We start from the raw sequence: 24,531 nt of genomic DNA on the forward strand, positions 1-24,531 counted from the left end.
TTTAAGGCAACCATCATTTGTAACCTCAAGCAGTTGATTCTCTTCAAGCACAGACAAAGTTGATTCACCTGGCTTATTCAAAAATGGGTCACAGATCCATTCCTTCCCATTTCGGGGATCTTTTGTGGTTGGGAATAATGCTCAAGCTCTATTGAGAGCTGAGATAGGTGATCATGCACCAGCTGGGAGAATAAGGCCCTTGCTTGGTATCTTTAACAACCTCTGCTAACGTTTGAAACATATCAAAAATCCCAGTGTTCACTCGTCGGCCCCATAAATCAAGTTTGGCTTTGAATGCAGCCACTTTATCTGCTATCTTGAACAATGGGTGTCTTCTGCCTCTGCCTCACGTGCTGCTGCTCCACCGCTGCTTCAGGTTTTCCTCCTCAGGCTCCTCCAGCACTCCTCCAGCCTGGCTGGATACTGAGTCTGCAGAGTGGGTAAAGGTGGGGTGCACAATAGTGCCTGTATGTCTGTTCCTATTGTGAGGTTTCTGAACTCTTTTGGGATTCCCCCCATCCCCCCTCCCCCACTCCACTCAACAGGAACGTCATGCTGAAGTGCGTCCTGAAGCACGATTGCTGTACAGTAGAGCTGTGAGCCTGCTGTTGCCCCGGCAACAGATAAACAATCTTAAGCAGACGTGGTGATTGCACATCGGGATGCTATTCAGCGTGTTGTCCTATTGATGGAGGTCCCAAGAGAGTTTAGAGACCTCACATTTTCTTGAATGTGTGCCGCATTAATAGGAATGTTTCTTGAACGAGCATCACTGAACCACATAAAAACAGTCTTCAAATGCAGCAGTTCGCATACGTTTGCAACCTGAGATTTTTCTTCTTTTTTTGCATATAACAAAGACATATGCATTGCATTTGTCATTCCAACAGATTGCATATCACAAACATTAGCACTGTTATCATTTTTCCGTGTCTGCCGTTTCTATAGGACGGTGACAATGAGTTAAATTCCAATGGATGTTTTTCAATTTTTGATGAGCAATAAGCAAATGGTATCACTGAAAACCACGGAAAACAAGAACAACAAAAAAAACAGTACAAGGAAAGTTTGAAGAAAGAATTTTTTTTTACAATGTTTCTGTTTGGGGATCATTGTGCAAATGTGCACAACTGAGCCGCGACCACAGATCTAACTGCTCTGTGGTTGATTCATTCAAGCATTTCAAGGGCACTTTGTTGTAATGAAAGTATCTGCTGAATATACTTCGTAGTAACGAGATTTCTATAGATTTGTGTCATATGCGGAAACTGTCGGGACCATAAAAATACTACGTTGTAATACTCTCTCACCTTGGTCTCACTCCTCTCTCTGCGCCACTGAAAAGCCCCGCCCACCAAGCATTCTGAAAAGTGTCCTCAGTGAAGGGGGCAGCCAATTTGCTGTAGCCCCTCACTGAGTGAGTCTCCGTTGCTGGCAATTCTCTCACGCCCCGGCTGTCAGATGGTTGGGGACCCCTGGCTTAGATAATGAGAATGTTGTGTCATTGTTAACTCCTAAGTCATTTCTCGGAGGTTGCATCCTGTAAGAACAGTGTCTCCTTTCATATATTTTTAATTGATGCTCCTTTTACCCATATGTAACACTTTGCACTTTTACATGTGAAACTGAGTTTTCCAAGTGTTTGTTTGCACAGTTCTGAGGATTGTCCAAGTCATTTTGAATTATTTTTTGCATCATCCTCTATCCACTAGCCTTCCAATTTTAATATCATCAGCAAGTTACACAAATTGGTTTATCTACACCATAATCTACATTATTGATTTAAATTAGAAAAGGTAGCATGCCAAAAAACTTCCCCTGGGGGACTTCACCGCTTGTCCCCGTTCTCCTCTATCCTGTACTCTTTGTCTCCTGGCAGTTAACCATCTTGAGATCAGGTTTTGTCGGCTTCCTCTGATGCCAACAGTTTCTAATAAAAGAAAATGGTTTAAATGTTCTTTGTGATGTGCTTTCGTTCTTCTCGTGGTTCATTTCTGCCTTCCACAAGATGCTGTTGGTATTATTGACTCTAGCCTCCATGGTCTAGAATTGAATTTAACAGGGTTTGGTGATGGGTGAATAGATTTGTTTTGTATCTTTTAAAACATGAAGCAAACTGAGTGTCTGTGTTTGGGTCACTTCTTTCAGATTATTTTTAAGAGGTTCTGCCAAACCATTTGTTGATAGAGGAAGTGTAGGTGGGACATAATTCAGGCTGTTTTCAGGAATGATGGGAATATTGTTGAGAAATGGCAGGAGCATTTTTAGGAGTTTCTAAACTTTGTGAATAATACTTCAGAGAAGGAGGAAGCAGTGCCAGAAGCTTTGTACTGGGCTAGTTCATCTCTGGCTGAGATTATTGCAGTGGTTTAAAAAGGTCGGTGGTGGCAAGACTGCAGTGGGTGGATAATATCCTACTGGAAATACTAAAAACATAACATATTTTTTTTTTCCTGACACACTATTCATTTTTGCATAGAAGGCAGGAGAAGTGCCTTGGGATGGACAGAGAATGGAGTGATAATCTCTATTTTTTAAAAGGGCAGCATGAATGTGTGCCCTTTACCAAGGGATTACACTTTCTCACCTCCCAGGGGATAGCCTATGCCTTGGTTCTGGACCAGAAACTTCATCTGATAATTGAATCTCAGATTTGGAAGGAATAATGTGCATTACATCTTGGATATAAAATAATGAACTAGCTGTCTTCCCCTGTGTAGGTATTTGATGAGATTTACAATCTTGTCTACAGGTACTTTGTGAAATTTTAAACTGCCGGGAGTTAGTAAAAGAATATGATATCCTGTGCCGCTGATGTCAGCTGTTCATTCCCAGTAGTTGTAGAGTGAGAGTTACAGTATCTTATAAAAGTGAGTACACCCCTCACATTTTTGTAAATATTTTATTATATGTTTTCACGGGACAACACTGAAGATATGACACTTTGATACAATGTAAAGTAGTCAGTGTACAGCTTGTATAACAGTGTAAATTTGCTGTCCCTTCAAAATAACTCAACACACAGCCATTAATGTCTAAACCGCTTGCAACAAAAGTGAAAAATATCCAAATTGTGCCCAGTTAGCCATTTTCCCTCCCTGGTGTCATGTGACTCGTTAGTTTTACAAGGTCTCAGGTGTGAATGGGGAGCAGGTGTGTTAAATTTGGTGTTATCGATCTCACACTCTCTCATACTGGTCACTGGAAGTTCAACATGGCACCTCATGGCAAAGAACTCTCTGAGGATCTGAAAAAAAGAATCGTTGCTCTAAATGAAGATGGCCGAGGCTGTAAGAAGATTGCCAACACCCTGAAACTGAGCTGCAGCACGGTGGCCAAGACCATACAGCGGTTTAACAGGACGTGCTCAGCGTCATATCCAGAGGTTGTCTTTTGAAAATAGACGTACGAGTGCTGCCAGCATTGCTACATAGGTTGAAGGGCTGGGTTGGGTTTAGGGGCGGGTCAGCCTGTCAGTGCTCAGACCATACGCCGCACACTGCATCAAATTGGTCTGCATGGCTATAGTCCCAGAAGGAAGCCTTTTCAAAAGATGATGCACAAGAAAGCCCACAAACAATTTGCTGAAGGCAAGCAGACTAAGGACATGGATTACTGAAACTATCTCCTGTGGTCTGATGAGACCAAGATAAACTTATTTGGTTCAGATGGTGTCAAGTGTATGTGGCGGCAACCAGGTGAGGAGCACAAAGACAAGTGTGTCTTCCCTACAGTCAAGCATGGTGGTGGGATTGACATGGTTTGGGGCTGCACGAGTGCTGCCGGCACTGGGGAGCTAAAGTTCATTGAGGGAACCATGAATGCCAACAAGTACTGTGAAATACTGAAACAGAGCGTGATCCCCTCCCTTCAGAAACTGGGTCGCAGGGTAGTATTCTAACATGATAACGACCCCAAACACACCTGCCTTGCTAAAGAAACTTGAGGGTAAAGGTGCTGGACTGGCCAAGCATGTCTCCAGACCTAAAACCTACTGAGCATTTGTGTGGCATCCTCAAATGGAAGGTGGAGGAGCGCAAGGTCTCTAACATCTACCAGCTCCATCATGGAGGAGTTGAAGAGGATTCCAGTGAACCTGTGAAGATCTAGTGAACTCCATGCCCAAGAGAGTTAAGGCAGTGCTGGAAAATAATGGTGGCCACACAAAATATTGACACTTTGTGCACAATTTGGACATTTTTCACTTAGGACTGTACTCACTTTTGTTGCCAGCGGTTTAGACAATAATGGCTGTGTGTTGAGTTATTTTGAGGGGACAGCAAATTTACATTGTTATACAAGCTGTACACTGACTACTTGACATTGTATTAAAGTGTCATATCTTAAGTGTTGTCCCATGAAAAGATATAATAAAATCTTATATGTGTACTCACTTTTGTGAGATATTGTATGTATGCATGCTTGGAGTTTCGTCTGATCAGTGTGGGTATTGGATTCTGCCAAGGTTGTGACTTGTGTTCTTTCCACTTATGTTCATAATCTCATGGACAGAATATTAAGATTTATTCAAGTACAGTAATCCCTCCTCGATCGCGGGGGTTGCGTTCCAGAACCCCTCGCAATAGGTGAAAATCCGCGAAGTAGAAACCATATGTTTGTATGGTTATTTTTATATATTTTAAGCCCTTATAAACTCTCCCACACTGTTTATAAATATTCCCTGCACATTTATACAGCATAAACCCTTTGTATGCTCTTAGATATTACAAACCGGATTCCAAAAAAGTTGGGACACTATACAAATCGTGAATAAAAACTGAATGCAATGATGTGGAGGTGCCAACTTCTAATATTTTATTCAGAATAGAACATAAATCACGGAACAAAAGTTTAAACTGAGAAAATGTATCATTTTAAGGGAAAAATATGTTGATTCAGAATTTCATGGTGGTGTCAACAAATCCCAAAAATGTTGGGACAAGGCCATTTTCACCACTGTGTGGCATCTCCCCTTCTTCTTACAACACTCAACAGACGTCTGGGGACCGAGGAGACCAGTTTCTCAAGTTTAGAAATAGGAATGCTCTCCCATTCTTGTCTAATACAGGCCTCTAACTGTTCAATCGTCTTGGGCCTTCTTTGTCGCACCTTCCTCTTTATGATGCCAAATGTTCTCTATAGGTGAAAGATCTGGACTGCAGACTGGCCATTTCAGTACCCGGATCCTTCTCCTACGCAGCCATGATGTTGTGATTGATGCAGAATGTGGTCTGGCATTATCTTGTTGAAAAATGCAGGGTCTTCCCTGAAAGAGATGACGTCTGGATGGGAGCATATGTTGTTCTAGAACCTGAATATATTTTTCTGCATTGATGGTGCCTTTTCAGACATGCAAGCTGCCCATGCCACACGCACTCACGCAGCCCCAATACCATCAGAGATGCAGGCTTCTGAACTGAGCGTTGATAACAACTTAGGTTGTCCTTGTCCTCTTTGGTCCGGATGACATGGCGTCCCAGATTTCCAAAAGAACTTGAATCGTGACTCGTCTGACCACAGAACAGTCTTCCATTTTGCCACACTCCATTTTAAATGATCCCTGGCCCAGTGACAACGCCTGAGCTTGTGGATCTTGCTTAGAAATGGCTTCTTCTTTGCACTGTAGAGTTTCAGCTGGCAACGGCGGATGGCACGGTGGATTGTGTTCACTGACAATGGTTTCTGGAAGTATTCCTGAGCCCATTCTGTGATTTCCTTTACAGTAGCATTCCTGTTTGTGGTGCAGTGTTTTAAGGGCCCGGAGATCACGGGCATCCAGTATGGTTTTACGGCCTTGACCCTTACGCACAGAGATTGTTCCAGATTCTCTGAAATCTTCGGATGATGTTATGCACAGTTGATGATGATAGATGCAAAGTCTTTGCAATTTTTCGCTGGGTAACACCTTTCTGATATTGCTCCACTATCTTTCTGCGCAACATTGTGGGAATTGGTGATCCTCTACCCATCGTGGCTTCTGAGAGACACTGCCACTCTGAGAAGCTCTTTTTATACCCAATCATGTTGCCAATTGACCTAATTAGTGTTTATTGGTCTTCCAGCTCTTCGTTATGCTCAAATTTACTTTTTCCAGCCTCTTATTGCTACTTGTCCCAACTTTTTTGGGATTTGTTGACACCGTGAAATTTTGAATCAACATATTTTTCCTTTAAAATGATACATTTACTCGGATTAAACGTTTGATCTGTCATCTACGTTCTATTACAAATAAAATATTGACATTTGCCATCTCCACATCATTGCATTCAGTTTTTATTCACAATTTGTTTAGTGTCCCGACTTTTTTGAAATCCGGTTTGTAGTTATGATTCATTGAAATTATGTATGTAAACACACTGTTTATATACAGTAAAACCTAAATATTATTTTAAAGATATCGAGTGTCTCCGATATCACATATGTTACAGCCATTATGATATACAGGCCACCAGCAATAAATACGTACAACACAAGAAAAATTATATACAGTAAATGTGTGTACAGTGACACTAAACGTTCGTACATGTACTAAGTACTGTAAGTAGAAAATTAATTATGGTTACTCACCAACAATGACACGATGACTTGTCCGATAACAATGAGTTTAATTTTACTGCACAACAAAGGAGAGTGTCACAGCTCTTTTAAAGGAGCCTCTTCAGGCGACTGTGTAGCTCCGCCATTGTTCTTCTTCCGGCAGTCTTCAATCCAAATCCCTAAAGCAGATTCCATCCAGACTACTGCCTTATTATATCCACTTACAACTCGTTTTGCACCCTGGTTAAAAGGACACTGCGGCCATAGATTTTATATTCCTTTCCTACTTTTTAAATAAAAAGAATCGTAGCCTCATTGATGGCGTAATGGCATCCTACAGCGGTGTAGCTTTTCCCTTCCTTCAACATATCCAAAACCTTTACCTTTTCGGCAATCGTTAACATCTTCCGTTGGCGCTTGGGCACGGCCCCTGAAGCAGTAGCAGGAGCAAATCGTTTTCGAGCCATAATGAAGGGCTTGACTATGCACAAAGATAAACACAAAAGGTAACTCTTTACACAGCAAAACACATTGATGCTGAATGAACGAGACGAGACTTCCTGGTTAACGCCACGGAATCGAATCCGGTGCCCCGTCGCTGAGCCATTCAGTACACAGGAACTTAACTGCATGCTCTGATTGGTTAACTTCTCAGCCATCCAACAATAGCGTCCCTTGTATGAAATCAACTGGGCAAACCAACTGAGGAAGCATGTACAGGAAGTAAAAAGACCCATTGTCCGCAGAACCCGCAAAGCAGCGAAAAATCCGTGTTATATATTTAGATATGCTTACATAATCTGCCATAGAGTGAAGCCGCGAAAGTTGAAGCGTGATATAGTGAGGGATTACTGTATTGGGTAATATTCAGTTAGTATATTTAAGGATTTCAGTTATTTGCAGCTTATGTTGTTCTCTCTGCATCGTCAGGTTATGATCGGTATCTGTATATGTAATGGCAGGAATGAGAATTAGCATCTATAAAAGTTAGGTTAGGGAAAGAGTAGCTTGTTCTCATTAGGTTAGGGGTGCACAGCTGTCCTTAGTGCAGGAGTGTCACAGTGTCTTGTTGGTACTGCAGCAACAGTTGTGTAGACATTTTGCTGGCTTGTGTTGGTGAAGCGGGAGTGTATTGGGTGATTTACTGACCAGTCTTCAGCTGTGGTTAAGAGGTCAGGTTGTGACTGAAAGAATGAGATTCCTCATTAGCCTTGGCTCACTCTCAGTGATAGGGTGAAAACCCTATATATAACCATTGCTTCTCCAAGAGATCTAACGTAGAGGAACCATTTAAGGTGGTTTGAGCATGGACTAAGAATGATAATGCGCTGTTGGTGTCTATCATGTTAGGGGTATACAGGACACAGATCACTGGGAGTAGACTCAAGAGACAATGCAGGGTTTATATATGGCTGGAAGAAATTGCTGCCGACAGGTCACCCTGTCTCAGTGTGGGCCTTTCCTTGACCTTTATTTCAATAAATGGAAGGAAAATTAAGGTAATGAAGGAATAATTATCAAAAACACGAGGGCACATAAGCTAGTTTGTTCAAGGTAAATTGTTCTTTAACATTTGCTTTAATTATTGATTTTTACAGGTAACCTCTAGTGTTGAAATTTGCCAAAGTGTTTCTCGCAGTGAATATGCAGTGTGCACCGATGACCTTGTTCAATGATTATTTTCCAGGATAATAACCATGTGGCTGAACATTTTTTTTTCCTAGTACCCCATAATAATTTGTGAGCCAAGTGTGACGTAACAGTGCTGTAGCAGTGATGTACAGGTCTTTCATAGAGGGTACTATAAGAAGCTGCTGTGTTTATGTGAAAAAAATGATGTTGAGGATATTATGTGTACTGCTATAGGATGCATAACAATGATCCATGTGCACTAGCTTTTTCCCCTTAGAGCTACTTTTACAAAATGAAAATGGCTCAACGCTACTCCTGTTTTCTAACATTTATTCTCATCGCTTATTTCAACCCAAACAAACTGAATAAGCTTGTTTTGCCTAAACATTTACAAAATGTTGGTGTCCACAACTCACATTTTCCGTTACAACATCACAAAAATATTTAGTTCACCTCTAAGTGTATTTTGTATGTCTGGATGCATTTTCTAGTGTATCTCACACTATTGAATTAAAACATGCATGCTGTCAGAACAAAACAATGTAATTCCAAATACGCAGATATGACTTATTCATTTGTCATTTTGTTCCATGTCACTGTCTCACTTTATTTACAGGTCCAGTTGCATGTGTGATGTGTTTTTTAGTTAGTCGGATGACTGGCACCGAGATGTATGGTGGAGTGGATCCACTGAGGTTCACTCTTATGGAGTCATTTAAATGTTCGTCTGTCAGTCTTGTTCTGAACTTTGATTTCATGACATTCATGTCAGACTCACAGAGGTATGGAGACCCAAACAAAGCAGACATTTTCAGAGCTGTTTGGTGAAGATTCTTATAGTTATCTGGCTCAGCTAAGCTCCAGAAATGCTGAGAATGCTGTTGAGACTTTAACTGCACATTATTTTGAAGGATTACTAATATATAATGTATAAAATCCAATGCCTGTCTGTCTGCTTTTCACGAGAGAACTACTTCACGGATTTAGATTCGTTTTTTTTCTATAATTTGCTTGAATATTTGATTCATTTGAAATCACTTTTGATTTTGCGACTTCCCTCATTTCGCTATGACTCAGAGTTTGCTTGCGGTACTGATTTATTTGCACAAATCCATAAAACACGCAACAGGCTGGAAGGGGTGGGTCGGGGCTCTCCTCACTCATTCGCCAGCTTCGGGGCATGTTCCTTAACTCTGCTTAGCTAGTGAACGAGAGAACAATTGAATTCAACTTTGTTTGATACTTAAAATGAAGTGTTACTTAGGTCTTGATGAGTTTGAGCCTGAATATTCTCTGAAGCGTATGTCACATTAAAAAGATTGATTGCAATTCAGATTGTGTATCGTGATTTTGTGTTAAAAGGATCGTGATATGATTTTTTGGGAAGATCGCCCACCCCTAATTTGACTAATCAAGTTTTCAAATTTATGTAGGATTCCTTAACCCTTTGGCGAGCTACTTGGAAAGGGGTTTTGAGCTACTGGTAGCACACGAGTACCGTGAGTTGGAGACCCCTGCTCTAACCCAACACCACATGGCTAATTATGCATGCATAATTTGATAGTACATTTTGATTTAGTTTTAGTCTTATAACTAAATTGCATTTTAGTTTTAGTCACATTTTAGTCATTTAATTATTGTTAGTTTTAGCCAACAAAAAGTAAACTAATTCTAGTCAAGATAAAAGCAAATTGGTTTCGGTTGACAAAAAGTAAAAGTAAGTTAATCAAACAGTCAAAATCTGATCTGTATCTTATTTCACATATGAATATGCACAGATTATACAGTGAACTCTCGTTTTTCACGGTTAATCCGTTCCAGACTCTACCGTGATAAATGAATTTTCGCGAAGTAGGATTCTTTATTTATAAATCTAATATTTTCTCAGAGTATAGAAAACCTGTTTACGACCTTCTAAATACGTTTTGTAACATTAATAGAGCTCTCTAGACATGACATGACCTAACACCCTTTAGTCACCATTACACTCGTATTACCCAATATATTAGACAAAATAAGAGAAAATAAGACATATTAGACGTTACAAATATCATATTACTAGGCGCACTCGCCTTTAAGACGACCGACTTTTATCCTCAATTTTTGTGCGCTCCATGTGTACATCAGGCATGTAAGTGTAGAGAATGAGAACGTCAAAGTGCCCATTCATAACATCTCCCGAAAACCTAAGTTTTTTTTTTATCTCCTCAAGTGCCTGTCCAAAGTCGTACAATGTCAGCCCAAATCTGTACCGCTAAAGACGGAGTTTCATGCACTAAATAAGCTATAGATGAGAATAAGTAAGCACCATCTCCCCTGATATTTACTACGCGGTGAGACATTTGTACTCCATCAACATTAATTATTTCCAGAGACGTAATTTTGTCTATTTTGCCAGCGCATCACGCACAAAATCAAGGGAACGATGAGAGCACCAGAACTCTGCTCACAACGCGTCGCTTCGTACCTCAAGCCACAAGTAGTAAGTCTGTAATAAGTGGAATACCGCTACGCTTTGCACTCACAGGACGGAAGGACAATCCCGAACGCTTTTATATAGTAGATTATTGTACTGTACATTTAATTGCACATAAACACAAACAGTTCTTACACACCACTAACCTATGAAGGCACGACCTCAGTAGGAGAGTCTTCAGAGGTGGTGCAGTATCTTCAGCAGGTGCGTTGTTGTCTTCAGTGAAGAAGTACTAGGAGTAGGCAGTGGGTGTCTGGGTGCGCGGCTGAAGAACATCTTGATAGGCAGTTGCTGGCGCTGTCTTTTCATATGCGTGAGGAGGCTTTTGAATTGTATTGCCATCTTTAATCATAACCAAGAGTTTCACCTTCTCCTGGATAGTAAGCATCTTCCTCCGGCGCTTAGTTTTATTGTCAGAAGGCTTAGAAAAAGCAGCACGTTTAGGAGCCATCGTAGGGCTTAGATAAAAGTTCTCAAAGTGCATGAATAGTGACGTAAGCATGTATGAGAAAAGAATCGCGATAGAGTGAAGCCGCGAAATTCGAAGCGTGATATAGCGAGGGATCACTGTACTGTACCTTTAAACTTTTATACTAACATGCACACTAATGAGCCAAACCACATGTAGAAGTGATTATTGAACATAAAATGAAGAGTAGGTGTAGAGAGGAGTTACTTCAAAAGGTCTTGGTCAGATAATGGCAGCTCTGGTCTGTCATCACAGTTTTGTGGCCCTCAACATGCCTTAATTATGCCTCTATAAGATGTTACCAAAAAAATGTATAATGTAAGTGGTATTACTATGTTCTTTACATTTTAAGGGTTATGCACATAAATATTAGTTTGCCCTCAAAAAGCAAACAAATAACACAAATGTAGTGTTTGAGTATGTGTGCTCAGCAGTGAAGCAATACAGTTTTGCAGTACTGTACATGTACATATCGTATTAACTGGGAGATGCGCTTCAAGCACAAAAATCCTAAAAACATTTTATATTAGTTTTAACAAATGGAGCAGCTCATTTCATCAATGATGGTGACAAACCAAATAGCCACTTTGTTTGAAACTTGCCTCGATTTTCAGTTGCTATGACTGTTATTGTCACTGGCTCTGTGCCCGTATGTGTAAGTGGTTGCATTGCAAGATGGTTTCACCAGCAACAGTGGACTGTATCCACCAGTTACAAAATGGATAGATGTCTGGACAAACATGTAAATGTGGTAATTACAATCAAGGAACGAATGCAAAGTTTCCGTACCTTTCTTGGGACTATGTAGGCATTTCACATGTACTTTGTCATAGTGCTGGGCGGTATGACCAAAATTCTATATCACGGTATTTTTCAAAATTATACCGGTTTCACAGTAGTCTACGGTATTTTTTTCCCACGCATGAGTGGATATTAACCACATTTTCCACTGCAATTATTGCAGAAGACTGGCTAAGAATAACCTATTCCACTGTCATGAGCATTGCACAAAAAACATTTTAATGTGCACACAAGTATTAATACAGGTTTGCATGGCCCCATAAAGTGATAGTTTTCAAGGGGTTGGCAATAATGAAGAGAAGGAATCACATTGAATGACAGTTGCAATCAAAATATAGAACCTTTTTATTGAACAAATTTTGCAAACAACTTAAGCTAAAATTTTGACAACATATTTTCAACCATCCAAAGAGGCATTTAGACAGTAAAATATCCGGAGGTGCTTGTCAAAAGTTGTATTGCACTGAACATGTCTTAGAAACAGAATAGTAAATATTTTTTGTAAACCAACTACACTTTCTGTTAATGTTAACAATCTCTGTCCACTGACACGTTAAAATGACTTTTTAAACAAGTTTACTATCATTAAACTGCATAATATTTAAACTAATAAATAATAACAATAAAATAAATAATAGTGCAACTTCCAGTAATAATACTATTACTTAAAGACTTCAATCCCAGGTGCATTACACAGTATTCATCAAATAAAAATAAAATAAAACAACTGCAACTTGGCGAGACATCTTTACCAACTGAGCCATCATTAAGGTAAATTGCATTAATATGGACCTTGCTTCAAGCTAAGCTATATACATAAATAATAAAACAGCAACTTGCATTTATAATGCTATTTGTGGTATAGCCCTACGGAAGCATATTAGGGCCACGGTGAAGAAAAAAAAAACTATATGTTGAGAATAAAGTTGACATGTTGACTTTATTCTCGACATTTCAACTTTATTCTCGCCGTTTATTTTGTCATTAAAGTAGAACATCGTAAACTAGACTTAATCCTAAAATCAGTGTTTAATTTACTAGATTTTCTCAAACCCCGTCATAAGTTAATGTAGCACATTAAATGCTTTGTGTTAAGTGTTCCCCGACCCAGTTGTTAATCACTACACGCTTCTTAAACTGACTTCCTCTGCAGTAAGAGGGAGGCGCAGGCTGCAATCGCCGCACTGAATACATTCACTTCATGATATTCCTGCTCTCTGAAAATTTAGAATGCTAAGATAAATACTTGATATCATTTTCATGAGGAAATGCATTCAAGCAGCTATTAAACATGCATGGTAGTGAGGCGGTAGTGCTGCTCCCTCGCAGTAAGGGGTCCCCAGGTGTACGTTCAGTGTAGAGAACTTTATGGCAGGTGTGACGAGGCTTCAAAAAACTAGATGTATGAATGGGTATCGCACAAGTTTAACTTAAATGTTGTGTAAATGGGTTTGAGATCTGGTGGTCGGAGACACGAACACAGAATTCAATGGATGTTCATCTGAGCGGGCTTTCTTAATTGCATGCGTGCCGTCTCTGTCTGACTTATCAAACCTCCAGTTCCTATCCTTCCTTTTTCTTTCTCCACATAACCAATCACCACATGATAAACATCTTTGTGAAATTAAAACTAGTTATAAACTTAGACCACAGAGAACTTAAAAAAAAAAAAAATCTTTGTTATACATGTTTAATTATGCCATCCATTCAGGATTGCGCCCACCCAGCAAGCATCCCAGGGTGCCAGCACATCGCAGGGTGAATACGAGCAACACATACACTAGCAGGCTCAATATAGCATAACAAAACCCCACATCCTACATGACTTTGAAAGGAAACTGAAGCACGGCGAGTAAACCCACCAGAAAAACATGCAAATTCAAAGCAGGGAACACCCGGGACCCCTTTGCTGTGAGGCAGCAGTGCAACCTCCGTGCCACTGTGCCCCCACATGATTAATACATGCTTTAATGCATTTCATCATTAAATTTATATCAGGTATTTATCTTAGCATTCTAAATGTTCACGGAGCAGGAGTATCATGAAATGAACGTATTCTGTGTGCTGCCTGCGCTTCCTCTTAGTGCAAGAGGAAGTCAGTTTAAGAAGCACGTAGTGATTAACATGGCTCGGGGAATACTTAACACAAAGCATTTAATGTACTACATAACTTAATGATGGGGTTTAAGAAAATCTAGTAAATAAAATTTTAATTTTAAGATGAAGTTTAGTTTACGATGTTCTACTTTAATGACAAATGTCGAGAATAAAGTCAACATGTCGTCACACTATTACACAGTGCCCAGGTTCATTACATGTCGTCAACACGTCTGATGTACTGACTAGACAACTTCCTGCTATGTACGTAACACTACAAGCAGGCTTGCTATTGAGAATGAATGGGGGCGACTGGGGGTTGTTCACCACCCGCCCACCACACAGTCACCTCCACTTGCATATAGTATGCTGCCTGCAGCACCTGCCCTTCGAGAACGCACAGGGTGCGGCCAAAGGCGGGTAATGAATCGCCCCCTTCAACAGGCAGCCACCCGAGGCACACTACAATGCTGCCCCCCAATGCCCCATTCACCCTCAATGGCTTCCGTTCAGCCACAACCGGGTCGCTGCTTGCAGCATCACCAGCTGCCCACCGAGAACGAACGGTGCAGCCATTCGAGGGACACTGCAAGGCTGTGTGTTGGACAGGCAGTGAAACACCCTCCTCTGCCTCATCCAGCCTCCTTCCAGTTTGGAGCAGTAGCTGCTGCGGCAGTGTGGTGGGCGGGCAGCGAACCGCCCCATCTAGACTCCGTCCTGCACACAAGCAGTAGCTTCGGCCCCAGTGACTATGGACCCCCGGTCACTGCTTACTGTGCACTCAGCCGCCCACTTCGAATGAATGGAGTGCGGCCCCTACCGCCCCAGTCATCAACCGGAGCCACCCGAGGGACACTACACTGTGCGAGCAGTGAAACCGCCCCCCTGCAGCCATCGCTTGCAGCATCCCCAGGCTGAAGATGACAGAGTGGCAGTTACTGAGGAGCCTGCGTCGCGTCCCCCAGACAGATGAAGGAGCAGCTGCGGCCTCGTCCGTAAGTTGTATGTCGGATGTCCGTAACTCGGGGACTACCTGTATATAGTTACACAAAATGGTATTTATTATCATAATTAAAAAGTATTAATGAATGCGCCTGTCAGTCAGATGATGGACCTGGCCCCCTAAGGCCTATCCACAGCTGTTTCTGGATGTAAATTTAAAAATTTTCATTAATAAAGATCAAAACAGCCTACTGTACTGAATTGCCTGTTCAAACAATGAGGTGCTATTAAAAACATGGGTTGTGTTTTTCTTTTTATTAAATATGGTTGGTAGTCACCAAAAATCCCTCTAGATGGCGACAAGAGACAAGTGCAAGAATAAGTTCATTCTTTTTTTTTAATTTTTTAAACCCACTTCCTTCTTTCATTTTCATGATGCAAAGTACAATGAAGTATTTACATTTATATCAGATACTGAGTGTCCTATATTTTATACATATGAAGATAAGTAACTTGGGCTTTAGGGTTTATGTTGCATGTGACATTTATCTAATATAAATTTCCCATTCAGTTTTGAGATTTTGGAATTTGCGTCACCACCACATGGATTTGTGCCCCACCTTATTATCCCTAGAAAACATTTCCATGATCATACACTTTCTTCAGAAATAATTGCAGACATTGACCTGATCATGACTTTGAATCTCTAGAATGCTGTTTTCACTCTGTTAATGGAGCACTTTAAAAACAAGTAAATAATATTAGTTAACAAAATGATGTTGTTCTCACCCTGGGAAAATGTTTTTTTCCTGTTGCAGTTTTTGCAATGACAACAGGATGCTTAGAAGTCACGATAACATGTAGCTCTTTGCTGGGAACAGAGATAGCAAAACTCTTAAACCTTTTGAACTGGCATTGCTGTGCTGTGGAGCCTTGAGGCAGCTCCCTTCTGATCTCTGAGGTGTTATGCCCGTGGTGGATTTCCTGTTTTCAGACCAGCTTGAAGTGGGGACGTTGTTTGTAGAAGAAAGCAGCAGCAATAGCACTTTGTTTTATCAGATCCTCCGATGACTTGATGCTGTATCTTAGCTGAGGTCTATGTTTTGAAGCCCCTCAATGATGTGAGGGGATTGTTATTGGAAGGTAATGTTTTAATATACACATTTACCTAAGATAAGAAGGTTCATGTTTGCCATAGGTTTAATTTCCTCTTAACAGAGAAGGAGATAAAGAGATACCGAGTCAAATGGACAGTTCAGTTCTGTAAACACTTACCTATGATGTGTTGAAACCACCTTTGGTGGTGCCAAAAAAATTAACTGACCATGCTTGATAAAAAGTATTCAGATAATACACAAATGATGATATAAATTAATAGGTAGACGGACATATTGAAACTGGTGGTGACACTGGGTTGCTTGTTTTTTATTTTTCATTTCACAACTTTCACAATAAGCACGTTATTAGGGATTGTTTTGAAAAGCAAACAAAGATGCAAGTCTATGTGGATAAAGAACATTTAGGCAGTAAAGTTTAAAGGGATGAAGTTTCAATGAGGTAGGAAAAACACACCGAGAGACACAAGTGCAGCATTTAATATAAGAAAATCCTTATGTCAATGCTGTGGAGAAGTGGCAGGTTTTCAAACAGACCATTTGTATAGATTGTGTTTGTGTGTGTGTGTGTGTATATGTGTATATATATATATATATATATATATATATGTATATATATGTGTATATATATATATATGTATATATATGTGTATATATATATGTATATATATGTGTATATATATATATATAAACTTACTGTATACTGCTCAAAAAAATTCAAAAATTAAAGGAACACTTTTTAATCCGAGTATAGCATCAAGTCAGTGAAACTTCTGGGCTATTGATCTGGTCACTTAAGTAGCAGAGGGTGTTGTTAATCAATGAAATGAAATGAACGACAGGTGCACTAAAGGGGTACCAATAAGACGACCCCCAAAACAGGAATGAATGGTTTAACAGGTGGAGGACATTTTTCCCCTCCTTATCTGTTTTTTCACTCGTTTTGCATTTGGCTACGGTCAGTGTCACCACTGGTAGGCCATGCCTGGACCCTACAGAGGTTGCACAGGTAGTCCAGCTTCTCCAGGATGGCACATCAATATGTGCCATTGGCAGAAGGTCTGCTGTGTCTCCCAGCACAGTCGCAAGGGCATGGAGGAGATTCCAGGAGACAGGCAGTTACCCTAGGAGAGCTGGACAGGGCTGTAGAAGGTCCTTAACCCATCAGTAGGACCCACCAATATCTGCTCCTTTGGGCAAGGAGGACCAGGGTGTGCAGCCTACAAAATGACCTCCAGCAGGCAGGCCACTGGTGTGAATGTCTATGACCAAACAATCAGAAACAGACTTCATGAGGATGGCCTGAGGGACCGATCTCCTGTGGTGGGCTCTGTGCTCACTGTCCAGCATCGTGGAGCTCGAAATGCCAGAATTGGCACGTCCACCATTGGCACCCTGTGCTTTTCACAGATGAGAGCAGGTTCACCCTGAGCACATGGAGAAGCTGTGGATAATGTTATGTTGCCTGTAAAATAGTTCAGCATTACCAGTTTGGTGGTGGGTCAGTTGTGGTCTGGGAAGGCATATCCATGGAGGGATGCACAGACCTCTACAGGCTAGACAATGGCACCTTGACTGCCATTAGGTATTGGATGAAATATTTGGACCCATTTTCAGACCCTATGCTGGTGCAGTGGCTCCAGGGTTCCTCCTGGTGTACGACAATGCCTGGCCTCATGTGGCGAGAGTATGCAGGCATTTCCTGGAGGATGAAGGAATTGATACCATTGATTGGCTCCCATGCTTGCCTGACCTCAGTCCACTAGAACACCTCTGGGTGTGACATTATGTTTCGGTCCTTCCGATGCCGTCCAGGAGCTCAGTGATTCCCTGGTCCAGATCCGGGAGGAGATCCCCCAGGACACTATCCGTCGTCTCATTAGGAGCTTGCCAACCACCCCCCGAAGACGTTGTCAGGTATGCATACAAGGATGGTGTGGGTTATGGGTCGCTTATAAACTCCTGAGTCCGATTTGAAGTTGTTGCAATGAAATTTCTGCAAATTTAACCAACCTTCTGCATCATTTTATCCCTTTGATTTTCGGGGTGTCTTTGAATTCAGCCCTCTGTATTTTGATCATTTTCATTTCCATCAAACGATGTGCCATCCTTTCGCTCCTAACACCTTACCATATCAGTAGAGATAGCCAACAGGATTTTTTCCTCCCATTGAGATCTGATGTGTTTTCAACGTGTCCCTTTTGATTTTTTTTGAGCAGTATATGTATGTACAGTATATGTATATGTATACACTGCCAATGAACTGTAAAAACTATAAAAAAAAATAAAACTACTGAAACAATATTTACAAGGTGCAGCTGATGCCATTGATAAAATTCAGTAAATCACTGAGCCATCTGCGCTTGAACTGGCAGCACTGCACGCAAGCACACAGAGTTAAACGTTGATTCTTGCAGGCTAGTCTAGTGCAGTGGCTCAATCCCAGAGATAGTGAGGCTGCAGAGGCCGGCAGTGGTCATGAGCTGGCTGCTCAATGAATGTACGGCACTGACTGATCAGCTCCGGCGTGCTGGTAAATTGCACTGGGAACCGAAAATAGCCGAGTGCAGCGTTCAATGAATTTACATGGCTGATTATACTCGGCTCCTACGTGTTGGGAAATGACTACAGCTGATTGAGGCGGTTTAAGGATTAAGAAGAACAAAACGGAAAACATGGGAACACTCCGCTGGAGATACATCACAGGGCAGCAAGGTGAAATGAATAACGCTGTAGCGGTCCGGTGCCACTAAGATTCACACTGTCGAGAAGACGGTGATTTATTTATTTTTATTGTGGAGATTCCAGGGACACACCCAGCCTTTACCTGACCCGCACACACTCACAAACAGAGACAAAAACAAAGCAAACCGGTAATCAAACAGCAAATAAAGAATGTAATGAAAACAACGATACGACCCCTGTTCCCCTTCCGGTGATTATACATCAAATGCAACAAAACACACACAGTTAAGTCCATGAGAAATGGCAACAGATGAAATGTAATGATGAAGATAGATAGTTCAGAGATCCACATGTTGAATGCACCCTCAGCAGAAGACCAATCGGAGCCACTGCAGGGACAGCTGGGAGTTACAGTTTCAAATTCTAGTAGCTACTTTCACCATCCCAAGCTGCGTTTTCCTCTATGTTTGCTTCCTGTTTTCTCTACAGTGCAGTATTGCCACGAAAAAAGTCATAAAAAATTGCGGAGGATATTTGCAGTTTCCGCTAACAATTTATTAGTTAAGTTCTAAGGAAAAATTCACGAACAACTGAGGTTGCGAACCGTGAACTGTATTTTCGTGGGGTTCTACTGTATGCACAGTATATTTATATCTACTTCAGACTCTTCAATAGCTGCTCGTCATGTTTATAATTTCATAATAAACTGCATTTTTACTTCATTCCCATAGAGGGTGCAATGCTTCTGAATTCCCATAGATCACATGTTGCTGTGAAAATGTACAGCTTCTGCATTTCCACAGATGGTGAACTGCTCTTGTTAGCATTACTTTTGGTTAAGCATCTGGGCTCACTTTTGTTTTCACTGTGTTAGAGAAAGATGTTAGAGAAAGAAACATGCAGTTCACAAACATTATTAGATGAATAAAATCAAGTACTCCAACACACACACTTCAAACTAAGACCATTTCTTGTTTTTCTTGAGTTGACAACAGTACTTTGAGGCTGAGTTCTCTACTTTTCTGTTTAGCTGTCTTTCCTCCGTTCTTGCATAGCGACCTGAAGAACTGCATACAAGAGACTTAAAGTGAAATCACATGTCATTTTTGTCTGTGATACCCGCCAACCCAAATTCATCTTGCATGTCAGTTGCAATCCATTAGCAAAAGAAAATAGATTACAGTCATTTATATACAAATTTTTCTGAGCAGCTTAGTACGTTTTTTTTTTATCTTCTATATGTATTTGAAGACTAAACACTTTCTTTATGTATAATCATTTCATAAATTTATTATGAAAATAATGTTAATATTAATATATAATACGTATATATACCCACAGAATTTTACTTGGATGTCTGTATATATTTAACAAGTGTGTTTTAAATATTAAACATTCTTATCTCAGTCTTTGGTTAGCAACCATACTTCAAACATATGCGCTTATCTTACAGGTACTCTCACTCAGAGTTAAATTTAGACTCTGTGTTTTTTGGTTCTATTACTGATTATTCCCAGTCTTACTCTAGAAACTAACTACTGAGGTATTTAAAATCAATTTTCTCAAAAAAAAATAGAAAAGAAAATTAAATGGGGTGGATTGGGTTTAGGATGTTCCTTAATAGGTGTAGCAGGCTGTCACATTTCATCCATAGAGTTGTGACTTCAACCTAATTTTTGTCAAATAAAAAAGAACAAATTGTAATACATTACAGAATATAGCAAAACAATGCCCATCTACTGTAAATTTAATATAAATATATAATGTATTACATCACATGGTCCTATACAATTACCCTGTGAAACAATAATATTAATATTAAACACTAATATTTATTCTTACAAAGTTTATCTGTACTGTTCATCCAGTTTCTCCAGAGAATATTGAGTCTTGTTTTAAAGATCCTAAAACGTACTAAAGTCTATATTATTAACATATAATGAATAAAGAAAGTATTCAGATTCCCTCTTCTTTCTGCATACTTTATTGTGTTGTATATTTTACTAAAAATGGCCGAATTTGCCTTTTTGCCGATCCATCTACACTCAGTAGTCCATAATGACAAAATAAAAACATGTTTGCTGAAAGGTTTGTAAATTTATTTAACACTAAATTGATCATCAAGTTCTTCCATGTGAACCCTGAATACAATGAGGACTGGTTGAGGTCATTTATGTTAGGTAGAATGCCTAGAGTAGACTGGGTGGTCTTGTGGCCTCTGGTCCCCTGACAAGTTTTATTTTTTCTCCCAGCCGTCTGGAGTTTTTTTTTTTTGTTACTTCTGTCCTCCCTGGCCATCGGACCTTACTTTTATTCTGTGTTAATTAGTTTTCCCTAATTTTAATTCTTATTTATTTTGTCTTTTTTTCTCTTTCTTCATCATGTAAAGCACTTTGAGCATCACCATTTGTATGAAAATGTGATATAGAAATAAATGTTGTTGTTGTAAAAACTGAAATCTCTTATTCATCAAGTATTTAGACCCTTTGCCATGGTGTTTCAGATTGTTGTCAGATGCAGCTTGTTTGCTTTAATTCTCCTTGACATGTGTCTAGAGTACAACTGGAGTCCACCTGCACCAGACTGAATTGATTAGACATTGTTTAGAAAGGCAAACACCTGTGTATAAAAGTTCCCACAGTTCACACTGCATGTCAGGACAAAAACCAAGACGTGAAATCCAATGAACTCTCTGTAGACCTCTGTGATCAGATTGTGGTAAAACATCGATCAGGGCAAAAGGATAAAACCGTTTGTAAAGCTTTTTGTGTTTCCAGGAGCACAGTGGCCTCAATAACTGTGAAATGGAAGAAATTTAAAACCACCAGGACTTTACCTAGAGTTGGCATTTCAGCCAAACTGAGTAACTGAGAAGTGACCAACAATCCAATGATAACTCTAACATAGCTCCAGAAGTCCTTCTGCTAAGACGGGAGAATCTGTCAGAACTTATGAACATTTCAGCAGCATTCCATCAATCAGTTGTTGGTTGGGAGGACTAGACAGAATCCACCCTTATGTGAAAGGCATATTTGACACCATACTTGAGGTTTGCCATATAGCGTTTAAAGGACGCTGAGATCATGAGGGTAATGTTTCTCTGGTTTGATGAGAAAACAAAACTGAACTCTTTAGACAGAGTCCTATTCTGGCCAGCTCAGAGAATTAAACCTGTTTAGTCATGAGCAGAGGAGGCTGTGTGTGGATTTAGTCAAGGTCTTCATGATTCTGAAAGGTATTTTATAAAGTAGGTCCAGCCGAATTCTTTTGACTAAATAGCAAATCACTTACACAAGGATATTAGTGGAAATGAATGTCTGTCTTGCAAGCTGAAAACTCAAATGCTCATATCATGATATTGTTTTATATCATGTTGTTACTCTAAGCTGTGTCTTTTTTCAAACAGCAATTTTTCCCCCCCAGGCATCAGCTTTATAGCATACTTTTAGGTCTGGTATCTATCTATCTATCTATCTATCTATCTATCTATCTATCTATCTATCTATCTATCTATCTATCTATCTATCTATCTATCTATCTATCTATCTATCGCTCTCTTGATCACTTGCACAAAAAGTTGCGTGAATCTGGATCAAACTACCAAATCGTTGTGGCCCTTAAGAAGTATCTGGATGAGACATTAAGACACCTTAGCTAACAGGTAAACAAACTGTCTTGATGAACTGAATGGTCTCCTCTCGTTTGTGAAATTCATGTTTATATGTAAACACAGATACAAAGAAGAAAATTATATACGTATGCACACATACATACACACCCACACAACAACACATGAAAGTGCGTGTGTGTGTGTTTAATGTATATTGGTATCACTAGACCACAGTGTCTTTTTTTGTTTACCCATGTAATTGCTTACCTTGGCTAGGCAACAGATAGGTGGATGTTTCTAAATTAATGGGTAACGTGTTATGTGGGAAAAGAGGCTGCAGTTTGCTCTATCAAATCTACAACCTCATTTCCAAAAAATAGTAGAAATGTTGTGTAAAATGTAAATAAAAACAGAATAATTTGCAAATCATTTTACCTATATTTAATTAGAGCAAAGACAACATATTCATTGTTGAAACTGAGAAATTGTGTTCTTTTATGGAAAGTATATGTTCATTTTGAATTTGATGTCAGCATCTTGTTTCAAAAATGTTACGACATGGGCAACAAAAAAAACTGGAAAAGTTGTGTAATACTTAAAAAAAAACCTAGTGGAACATCTCGCAAAATGGTTAAATTAACCTGGGAACAGGTCAGTAACATGAAAGGGTATAAAAAAGTATCCCACATCCCAGATACAACATTGGAAAACCTTTAAGTGAGACATCTTAAATGTTAAAAATTAATAGACGTCTTCAAGCTAAGATTTATTTGGCAAGACAGGAGAACAATGTATAGTCAAGATCTTTGGATAACTGTCCAACAAAGTCTTTTCAAGTTTCTGATGAGTTTTTCAATAAAATGTGGGTCTGTAGTCAGGTTGTCTGTGTCAGTCGAGAGATGCAAACAATCCTCATATCTGGCCATAAAACTCTTGTCTCTATTTAAACCATGTTGTAATGTGTTAAATTTTAGCATGAGTTTAACTTCCCATTCTCTTCTCTCTTGCTGTGTTCTGAAGTTGTCCATGAGCACTGTGACTTTAAAGTCCCTCTCACAGTGTCCAAGGCTGTTGAAGTGGGCTGCTACAGGAACATCTGTGTTGCTGTGCTTGCTCAGACAAGATTTCATTAGACAAGGTTATATCCCCAAAACAACATACACTCAAATAAGAAGCTACTGCCATACCCAGAACCAACCTTCTGGAATATAATGGCTAACACTGTACAACACTCTAGTACTCAATGCAAAGCAGAAACAATATATTAATATAATCCAGAAACACAGACGCCGTCTCGAGGCCTGAGCCCATTTAAGAGCTGATGCGAAGTGGACAATCTGTTCTCTGGCCTGATGAATTAAATTTTGAAATTCCTTTAGAAATCATGGGCACTGCATCCTATAGACTAAAGAGGAGAGGGTCCATCCTGCTTATTATTTGCACATAGTTCAAAAGCCAGCATCCAAGATGGTATGGGGGTGCATTTGGGTAGCTGGCACATCTTGGAATGCATCATTCATGTTGAGCAAAATATACAGTAATATGTAATGGAGACAGTGTTACAGTAAGTGGATGAATGATGATTTTCACTGTGCAGATGTCTGAATTCTGCTGTCACGGGAATTACTGCTTAGTGTAATTTTCTACCTGCCATCCCAGGGGAAAACTAAAACCATTTGCACACAGCAGTGCCAGCCCTACCTGTTCTGAACGCTTCCTTTTCTGATCCTTGCTCCATTTTTTTTTCCACACACATCACTGCCATATGACATGAGCAGAGTCCACGTAATCACGCTTAGGAGGAGTGCTAGACATTTTCAGGATGTTGTTAAACATCCAGAAGAGGTTGTGGAAAATCAAATAAAATGCTAAACATTGACTTTTGCATCCTATGTTTTCTTAAATATAACATCTAACTGAAAATTTGACGTATTGCCTCATCTCCTGATTAAAGTGTTTGCTTTTATTTATGACAGGCAAGGAGTAAGCTTTCTCAGATCCAAGAGAGCCAGCAGGAAGTTTCATTGAGTATTGAGCAATACAACTCTGCACTGAATGGGACTCACTGTGGAAGCATGACTAACCTGGCAGATATGAGCGAAGGCATTTCTGAGAAAGAGAATGGTGGCTTCGGTGCCATGGTGAGTTTTCTTTCATTGTTTAGTGA

General features: G+C 40.0%; 1 protein-coding gene across 13 annotated transcripts in view; it reads left to right on the forward strand.

Annotated features, from left to right (window-relative positions):
• eps15l1a (epidermal growth factor receptor pathway substrate 15-like 1a) overlaps nt 1-24,531 on the forward strand; it is a 280,134-nt gene that overhangs the window by 130,626 nt on the left and 124,977 nt on the right. For all 13 annotated transcript variants that reach the window (XR_005635392.1, XM_039767016.1, XM_039767020.1 and 10 more), the window contains one exon: nt 24,341-24,505. Coding sequence is in view for 12 of the 13 variants with exons in the window: in XM_039767016.1 (XP_039622950.1) it covers nt 24,341-24,505 (165 nt within the window). In the remaining variant the exon portion in view is untranslated. The remainder of the gene's footprint in view (nt 1-24,340; nt 24,506-24,531) is intronic.

This window comes from Polypterus senegalus, chromosome 10, assembly GCF_016835505.1.
Source record: "Polypterus senegalus isolate Bchr_013 chromosome 10, ASM1683550v1, whole genome shotgun sequence".
Lineage (NCBI taxonomy): Eukaryota > Metazoa > Chordata > Cladistia > Polypteriformes > Polypteridae > Polypterus > Polypterus senegalus.